We start from the raw sequence: 9452 nt of genomic DNA on the forward strand, positions 1-9452 counted from the left end.
ACCCTCCTCCGTCTGTCTCTGGAGAGAGATCTCTGGGACTCTTCGTGCCTGGCTTTCCTCCCCTCTTATTTATTTATTTATTTTGGCCATGCTGTGCAACTTGTGGGACATGGGATCTTAGTTCCCCAACCAGGAATCGAACCCGTGTCCCCTGCAGGGGAATTGCGAAGTCTTTCACCACTGGACCGCCAGAAAAATCCCCTCCCATCTCCTTTAGATTCTCCGATGTGGGCACCAGCAGGGCCCCAGCAGACCTGCTCTGATCCCCCTCTGCATGCTATAGACCCACCTTCTGCTCTGGCCTGCCAGCCCCCCACCCTGGGGGCTTCCTCCCGCCCACACTGGACAGAACACTCAGTACAGGCCCGAGGTGACCCATTCCCAGGAGAGGGCACTGAGTCTGAAGAGAGAAGTTTCTTACCTGGATCATGACGGTGAGTCCAACCAGGCCTCCCTGACTCCACATTTGACTCCAGTCGTGCACCCCCTCCCCAGCCTCACCCTTCCTTTCCCAGCCCCCTCTGACACTGCAGACACATTGTTCGGCTTCACTGATTTTATTTCATTAGGAAAGTAGCTGGGGAGCCCCTGGGGGGGATGTGGGAATAGGAACAGTAGCCGGCTCCGTCCCCTGGGGTCAGCAAACCTGTGTGAACAGAGACGAGGCCTGAAGGGCTCCGGGTGGTCTGTGCCCTACTCCCCTCTCTCCTTAGATGCCCCTGACCTCCCACCTCCTATTCTGGGGCTGGGGTCCCCGGGCAGGGCTGGCCTGACCCAGGACTTAGGCTGGGGGGCTGCCCCACAGTGACCACCCCGGCATGGAGTGGGGGTCCCCAGCCCCTTACCCAGGCCTCAGGCTCAGTTGGGCGCAGTGAAGCGGCTCCCGTGGCCGCTGGGAGGCGCAGTTCGGTAGAAGGGGTCTGCAGAGATCAGGGTTCTGCAGGGAAGAAGCGGGTGCAGATGAGGGAGGGGAGGGGGCAGGGAGCCCAGGCCTCCTCCCCTCTGCCTTCCCCTCTCTGCGGGGCTGGGGCTCAGCCCACATGGCCAAACCACAACCAGTCTTTGCCTGCCAACTCCAGGCCATTGTTGGTATAAATGTGATTTCTGAGGAATTGAATTGAGCAAAAAGAAGTCAGAGTGAGGAGGCAGAACCACAGTCATTCAGCTCTGTCCCCCCTCCGACACCCCACCCCACCCCACCCCAATCAGCCTGGCAGGGAGCCTGTCGGAGCCAGCTGAGCGCCCAGGAACAAGGAGAGGGCAGGGGAGCAGCGGTGCAGAGGAGGGGTCACTGGGATGAGAAGGGCAGCAGAGGCAACGGATAAAGCAGTGGGGGGAAAGGAGCATCTCAGACGGACAGACAGACGCAGGAGGCAGGCGAGGCCGAGGACAGGCCACGGGACACAGCAAAGGACGCAGCGGGGGTGCGCTACCTGCCCACATGAGGGTGCAGGCGCCTCAGGCTCTCTGTGGGGGTGGGGGTGGCCTCCAGGCGGGTGACCGGCTGGTTGAGGGCATAGCCTCCCGGCTTCTGGGGCTGCAGGCCACCTCGAGTCCAGCCCTCGCGGTCCAGGCCCTTGGGGATGTTCTCGAAGTATCTACATCACGGAAAGAAGGGCAGGTTGCCATACGTTGGCCTCTGTCCACCTGGGCTGCCTCTGCGCTCTGCTCCAGCAGGAATCTCGGCTCCAGAGGAGCTCACCCTGCCGTGGTCCTCCCGCCTCGTTGCCTTTGCCCACGCCACCTGCTCTGCCAGGCCCTCCTGAAGGCCCTGGCCCCTCACTCCCCTCTTACCCCGGAAGCCTGCCCTGGCTCTGCCCTGAGCTGCGTGCCCCTCCTCTGTGGTGCCCTGGATACTGAGACATACTCGGGAGTGGAAAGGACTTTTGAGAGATGCCTCACTGAGACTTCCCTGGTGGTCCAGTGGCTAAGACTCCACGCTCCCAATGTAGGGGACCCAGGTTCGATCCCCCACGCCGCAGCTAATAAGACCCGGAGCAGTCAAGTATATATAATATATAATATGTGAGTGTGTATACGTGTGTTTGTGTGCACTTCAATCGCTTAGCTGTGTCCAATACTTTGCGACCCCACGGACTGTAGCCCACCAGGCTCCTCAGTCCATGGGATTTCCCAGGCAAGAATACTGGAGCTCGTTGCCATTTCCTTCTCCAGGGGATCTTCTCAACCCAGGGATCAAACCCACATATCTTGCATCTCCTACAGTGGCAGGCAGATTTTTTACCACTATATAAAAGAGATGCCTCCCTGAGACTTCCCTGGTGGTCCAGTGGCTAAGACTCCATGCTCCCAATGTAGGGGACCCGGGTTTGATCCCGCATGCTGCAATGAGTAAGATCCAGCACAGTCAAGTAAATACATACATATATATACATATGTATATATAAAGGAGATGCCTCTCTGGCCTGTGAATATCTCAGGGGTGGGAGAGGATAGGGGCTGGGAACTCCATCTCATCCATTCCCCTCTCAGCATTGGACATCTCTTCCATTTTGCCAGTTTTCACTGAGCTGGCCTAGGCTGGGTTCTGAAGGTGCCAAGATGAGTAATATGTGGGCCCAGCCCTTGAGTTTACAAAGAAGAGGTACAGAGAGATAAATGAAAAAAAAAATCAGTAATCACAACCCCCGGGGTTCTGGGCGCAGGAGGAAGAAGCAGTGTGCTGATGCTGGCGGGAGCTCAGGAAGTCGGACAGGTGGGTAGAGAAGGAGAAGGTGGGGGGCTGAGGGGTCTGTAGGAGCCTGGGGAGGGGCAGGGACACAGCTGTCCCCAGTGTCCTGAGGGAGGCTCTGCCCCTCCTCCTTGCCCTCCGTGGGGACTGCAGCAGCCACGCACATCTGCTATCGGGCTCAGGCACTGCTTCTGCCCTCTGAGCCTCAGGGTTTCCATCCAAAAGAGGGGGCGTTTAGCTCCAAGGATCCAGGGTGGGTGGGGAGAGCTCCCTGGGAGATGGAGGAGCTGGAGGAGGGCAGTGTAGAGGCAGATGACACATGCTGACACACAGATGACAGATGCTGTGAGGGCAGGATTTTCCTAAGAATCAATCTCCTTCCTCCCACTTGTTTGTGTGATGCCGTCCCCACCCAGTGCTGGCCTGGGCAGCCCCCACCGTGGCTCTAAGGCCGCTTCCTCCTGGAAGCCCTCCTTGATGCCCAGGACACTCATCTTGCCCAGGGCTCACACAACACAGAGCTTACCTTCTGAGGGTATGTGGAGCCCCCCTGCCATGGACTTAGTGTTGTCTTAGCAGATGCTCTGTTGCACCACGTGGACCCCGTAGTACCCATTATTCCTTCCCTGCCCACCCATGGCCTGCACAGCGTCTTTGGGAAGGCTGCCCTTGGGTTGTTGAAGCCCACTTTGCCTGGGCAAGGAGGTACCTGGGATTTAACATCACCCCTGGGGACAGTTGTTAACCAAGGACTGGCAGAGGTGGGGTATAAATACCCCAGCTCTCTTACTTCTTGGCCTGGATCATTCTGAATTGTATGTTTTGCACTGGTTTCTAGAGTCTTCCCATGGGATGTCTGGTTTAATAACACACTACTGTTGGCCATCGGCCCTTCCCCATCCTGCTTACTCCCTCCCTGACATCCTCAGTAAAGGGCTCACACCCAACTCCTCGGCTCGGGATCTGCTTCTGGGGGGAACCACATTCATCAAGTGTTGGGTCCTCACTAATTATTGTAAACTGATTACTTGTCCAGCCTCAGTCTCCCTGTCTGTGAAGTGGGTACCAGCTTCACAAACCCAGATATAAGTAATAGGGAAGGGGGCTCACCCTTGGTTGTAGGTGGTCAGGTAGCGATTATCCATGTCAGGGTCATAGGGGCTCCGGACATAGCTGGGGTTGTTAAGGCTGAACCCTGAGGGCTCCTGCACCAGAAGGTCAGACAGGGGACTTGTCAGGTCAGGAGGGGAGTGGGGATTTGGGGCTGGGGGGTGGTACCGTAGACCTCACCTTGTTGCCCACGGTCTCCCGGCCAAGCAGGGCAACATTTGTCTGTTGCATCCTCTGGGGAGACTGGAATTGCCAGTGGTTCATGCTGCTGGGTTCTGGGCAGGGAGGGGGCACCTGGAAGGGACAGAGCCACAGGAAGGGTGGCTGGGTGGCCAAGGCAAGGCAGCAGGATGGATGGAGGACAGGCAGAGAGCCCCAGCAGCCCCAGCCCCAGGACGGTGTCCCTCCTCCTTCAACACCCAAGTCACTGCTTTGAACACGCTCTTCACTTTCCAGCCCCTAGGCCTTTGCCTCTCCACCCAGGGGTCCTTCCTCCGCATCTCCAAAGATCCTGATTCTTCCCATCCTGCCTGGATCAAATGCCACCGGGTCCAAGAAACCTCCCTGTCCCCTCCCTTCTGAGTTGCTCCCCGCTTTGAAGGAGCCCCCTGAGGCCACTCACTCTGGGATTCAGGGTCCTCTCGTTCACTCGGCTGAAGCCCGTCTCCCGCTTGGAGCCTCTGGCCAGCACTGGCAAGAACTCATCCCCCTAAGGCAGCAAGGCAGCCCCTGGTACAGCTTCCGGCACAGCCCCCACCTCCCACCAGAGGACCCCAGGCTGCAGCACAGACATCCCTCCCCCCCCCGCCCCCGCCCCGGCTCCAACCCTGGCTCAGCTTACATGAGGGTGGGAAATGGGGAGAAAGTCTGACTTGGTGACACTCCGGCCAGGGAGGAGGACCTGGAAAGAGGCCACAGAGGAGTATCAAGCCAGCAGAGGCAGCAGCTCATCTATCCTAAGTACAGAGGACAGCTCAGCACCAAACGGGAGAGTTTGGAAGAAGGGAAGGAGGAGCATGGTGCTGAATGGGAACCAGCAGGCCATGGGTCTTGTCTAAACTCCAAGTGACCTTGGCTACACTGCTTTTCTTCTTTGAACCTCAGTCTTCTCATCCGTCAAATGGGGGAGCTGACCAAAGTGGTGATTTTTGCCCAAGTTTTTTCATCTTGTGTTTAGACAAAGGCATCTGCAGCATATACATATTTAAAGCTAGAATTCCCCCAGACTGGAGGGCTTCAATCATCTTGAGTCTAGTGGGTCCCAGCCTGACTTACTGGGTCCCCAGGAAGGGCCTGGGAGGGCGGCTGGAAGACGATGGGGTTCTTGTTGGACTCTTCGGTGAAGCCAGTCTCCTCCTTGGCACCAGTTGAATTCTTCTGCAAGAGATCTGCAAAACACAGCCCTCCCTTGCTGGCCTGGGACCAGCTGGTCCCACCCATATGGCTGCCAGGGCTCAGGGTCCCAGTAGGTGGGGAGGGAGGCAGCTCCAAGGATCTGGAAGCCTGAGCCACCAGGATCACGGGCACTGGTGGGGGCTCCAGAGTCCAGGGCAGAGAGCAGATGAGGAGAGCACAAGGAAGGGCAGGCTTCAAGCAGCCATCCTAGGCAAGTGAGTTGTCCTTTGGAGATCGGCAGGCCTAAAGCACAGAGGTCAGGCCGGGGAGGATAGTTTCCCCAAGCAGCCTGTGTGTCTTTCCTGTCTTCTGCTGATGCCTCCTTAGTGTTGTGCCAGCTCTGGGGTTCCCAGAGATTCCCTCCCCAAGGGTCAGGGGTAGGGATGTGTGGTGGGATGGTAGCTAGAGTTCTGACTTGCATCTGCCTACCCGGCTGATGTGACGGCTCCTTGAGATACTTGGAATTATACTCGGAAGTCATAAAGCGGGGGCCCTGGAACACAGAGAATGGAGCAATGGGGCACACAAGGTGGGCCAGGGCCTGCAGGCGGTGGGGGTGGTGCTGGCTCTTCAGTTCTCTGGGCTCTGAGTAGACCCGCGTGGTTCTCTGAGACAGGAGGGCCGGCAACACTTTCCCCCCACTCCCTGCCCCCACACAAATCTCTCTTTCATCCAGCGTCACAGCACCCAAAATTCCAGCATGAGAGCACAGCTCCTCTGTGACGACTGAAACTAAGTCACATCCGGGGTTCTCTGGTGGTCCAGTGGTTAAGAATCTGCCTTGCAATGCAGGGGGACACTGGTTCGATCCCTGGTCCGGGAGGATCCCATATGGCACAGAGCAACTGAGCCCGAGAGCCACAACTACTGAGCCCACGTGCCACAGCTGCTGAAGCCTGCGTGCCTAGAGCCTGTGCTCCGCAGTGAGAGAAGCCACCAGAGTGAGAAGCCTGTGTGCTGCCAGCAAGAGTAGCCCCCACTCACTGCGTGCAGCAAAGAAGACCCACCACAGCCCCAAAAAAGACCTACTAAGTCACATCCCACACTGGACTCCAGGCCTGGAGCCCCTGAGAGCCAGAGCAGGGGGGACCCAAAGAGAGAAGAGAGGCTGAAGGGAGGAAGTGGGTGCTCACAGAGCACTGGGCCCCTGGAGGGGGTCAGGAGAGACGGGAGCTCGGGGATTAAACCCAAAGATAGCCATAAGGGGGACCACTTTGATGCTGTCTTGGAAACACCAAATATCAAATCCTTGGCTCACCCCTGTCTTTGTGTGGGCCCTGAGCCTGCATTGAGCCAGCTCCATGGGTGAGCCAGCTCAGAGCCTGTCCCGGGGAGGAAGGAGGAGGTGGGTTCTGGCCCCTCTGCCCGCACAGGGCCCTCATCGGAGCCAGGCACTCACATGTCTGGCGTTCTCCCACTCCAGCGATCTCTTGTTCTGCTGCTGGTGGAGCAGGGGCGCATCCTTGGGCTCCAGCCCCGTGATGGCCTGGGGCCCATAGTCCTGGGTGTCAAAATGGACCTTCCTGACCTGGGAGGAGGGAGCAGTCAATTTCCATCCCATTGAGGGGATGGCAGTCACTTCCAGACTCTGATTCTGCCCTTGACCCCTGCAGAGGATCTGCACAGCAGCCCGAGTGTCCTTCTACAGTGAAGCTGGGCCAGGACCCTCCTCTGCTCAGAGCCCTGAGGTATCCCCATCATACCTCAGGTAGGATCCCACAACCTGACAGTGGCCCACAAGGACCCAGCTCCTCACTCTGCTCCAGTCTCCTTCCTTCCTGCCATCCCTCCTCCTGTCAGATGCTCCTGCCTCAGGGCCTTTGCACTTGCTATCTGGACTGCCTGCTCTTCTCTCACTTAGCTGCATCCAGAGGAACATTGACCTCCCTCAAGTTTTTGTCTAATGTCACCATAGCAAGCTCTTTTCTGACCCTCCTGACTTGCAGGGGAAACTTTCACTTCTTCACTCCTTGCCCCTTCCTTGTTACATTTTTCCCTCCAGCACATATCACCTTCAAAAATAGAAGAGGTGGGACTTCCCTCATGGTCCAGTGGTTACAACTCCGTGCTCCCAATGCAGGGGGCATGGGTTCAATCCCTGGTTGGGGAACTAAGATCCCACATGCCACACAGCGTGGCCCAAAAATTAATAAATAAAAATAATAAGAGAGGTGTTTAGAACGTATGGTTGCATGAATGAATGACAGCATCCATCCTGGTGGTGGTGATGATAATAAGGAAGTGTTAGTTGTTAAGTCATGTCCGACTCTTTGAGACGCCATGGACTATATAGCCCACCAGGCTCCTCTGTCCATGGGATTCTCCAGGCAAGAATACTGGAATGGGTTGCCATTCCCTTCTCCAGGGGGTCTTCCTGACCCAGGGATTAAACCCGGGTCCCCTGCATTAGCAAACAGATTCTTTACGGTCTGAGACCCCAGGGAAGGTCATACAATTACAGAAGTGAAGAAGATGGGGATGCCTGTGCAAAAGTGGGGATGGTGATGTGGCCATGGAGATGTGGATGGGACGGGGGGATCGTGGGACGGTGTTGAGGTTGAGGTGGGGAGGGAATAGGACTGGAGAGGTGGTGATGATGGTGACGGGAGTGGAGATGGAAATGGAGGGGGACATGATGGGGCGTAGGGTGCGGTCAAAAGTGATGCAGGAGAGTGGACCCCAGCCCACAGTGGCTCCTACGTGCCCAGTCATCTCAGCCTTGACCAGCTCCTGGCAGTGCAGCCGCACGCTCTGGAGGTATCCCCACCCAGGCCACCCTCCAGCCCTTCTTCCACCCCAGACTCGGGCTCCCCGTCTCTCCTGGCCCTAGCCCAGCACTGACCTCCTTGATGGGGGTGACCGCACTGGTTTTCTCCCGAGAGTAGCCAGAGTTGGTCTGGTGCAAGTTCCAGGGCAGTGGGTGTGTGCCATCGGGCACCTCCAGGGGGCGGTAACTCTGACTGGTCACCGACTGGAAATTGTTGCAGCCTTGTTCCCTGAGGGTGGGGCAGGAGCTATTAACACCAGCGCACCTGTTTTTGTCCCCTGCGGGGCATCCACCTCCCTCCAACCTCCCACAACTGCCTCAGGAGTCTTCTTGCCTTTGGGTCCCAGGCTGAGGACCAGTCCCTGAGTCCCCCAGGACCCCAGACCCCAGGCGCAGAGGCTGGAGTTGGTCTGATGAAGTCCGATGGCCCTGAGGGCTAAAGCCTGGGAAGGCAGGGGGTGAGGAGGGGTTGGACAGACTGTACCCCGTGGCTGTGTTATCCAGGGCATCGAGATGCGGTTGATAGGAGACCACAGGCCGGTAATTTGATTTGTAGCCTGTGCCTCTGTGACTGCCCACACGGGGCTTGAAATCCTCCCGACCTGCCAGACGGGAAGCAGGCAGACAGGACTGAGGGTCAGCAGGGTGGGAGCACAGTGACCGGGGCTTCTCAGGCAGGGCCAGCATACTTTATGCCCACCCCCCAAGGTCTAAAAGGCGGTCCCCATCCTGTCCCATGTCCCCGGGGTGGATCCTACACAAAGGTGCCCTCACCGTAGGCTGTACAGTAGCTGGTGGCGTAGAATTTCAGAGGGTCTGTGCAGCCCCCCGAACTCATCTTCACATAAGGGGAGACAACCCCCAGGGGGAGTTTTCCCATCATGGTGCTGTGGGGCAGGGCCCCCGGGGGTCCTAGGAAGGAAGCACGCGGAGCCTGGTAGGTCTGGCAGCCCAGCCTGCCCCAGGCCCAGGTTGTGAGGACCACAGAAGAGGTGATGGAAGCCTTCACAGTGGCCTTCCTCCCAGGCCTGTGCCTTTCCACCAACACCCCGAACTGAAGAAAGGACTAGTGATCGTCAATACGTAGCAGCCTGTGTCTCATCTCACTTTCCCCACACCTTATCATCAACCCCTCCCCCATTTTACAGCTGGGAAACTGAGGTTCTGAGTGATGAAGGCTTAGCTCACAATAGGTGGCAGAGCCAGGACTCCCCAGTCCTATGTGACCCTGACACGCCCTCTTCTGGGGACTGAATGGCCAGACTACTGCCCTCCCTGGGAATTCTTGGCCACCCCAGCTCAGAAGCTCACTCTCAGCCCCAGGCTCCATGTCTCTCCCCTGGACTCCCCTATCCTTGCCCACCTCCCACTGGAAGTTGGCTTAGCTCTCTCAGGCTCTCTCGGGGCCCAGCCACAGTTGGCTCCACCCTTACCTGCCCTCCGCAGGGACTTGGAGGTCGGGCAAGAGGCTGCAGGAGGCAGGAGCCG

The 9452-nt window shown here is 57.8% G+C and overlaps 1 protein-coding gene across 1 annotated transcript; it reads right to left on the reverse strand.

The window, feature by feature from the left end:
- Nucleotides 1-858: 858 nt before the first annotated feature.
- Nucleotides 859-8847, reverse strand: SAXO4 (stabilizer of axonemal microtubules 4). Its single transcript, XM_055583364.1, has 12 exons — nucleotides 8739-8847; nucleotides 8449-8566; nucleotides 8040-8193; nucleotides 6597-6725; nucleotides 5627-5690; nucleotides 5078-5190; nucleotides 4644-4703; nucleotides 4425-4511; nucleotides 3983-4096; nucleotides 3803-3897; nucleotides 1434-1598; nucleotides 859-937 (listed from the first exon to the last, which is right to left on the reverse strand). The coding sequence occupies exons 1-12, from the start codon at nucleotides 8845-8847 to the stop codon at nucleotides 859-861; spliced, it is 1287 nt and encodes a 428-aa protein (XP_055439339.1).
- Nucleotides 8848-9452: the final 605 nt, after the last annotated feature.

This window comes from Bubalus kerabau, chromosome 5 (genome assembly GCF_029407905.1).
Source record: "Bubalus kerabau isolate K-KA32 ecotype Philippines breed swamp buffalo chromosome 5, PCC_UOA_SB_1v2, whole genome shotgun sequence".
Lineage (NCBI taxonomy): Eukaryota > Metazoa > Chordata > Mammalia > Artiodactyla > Bovidae > Bubalus > Bubalus kerabau.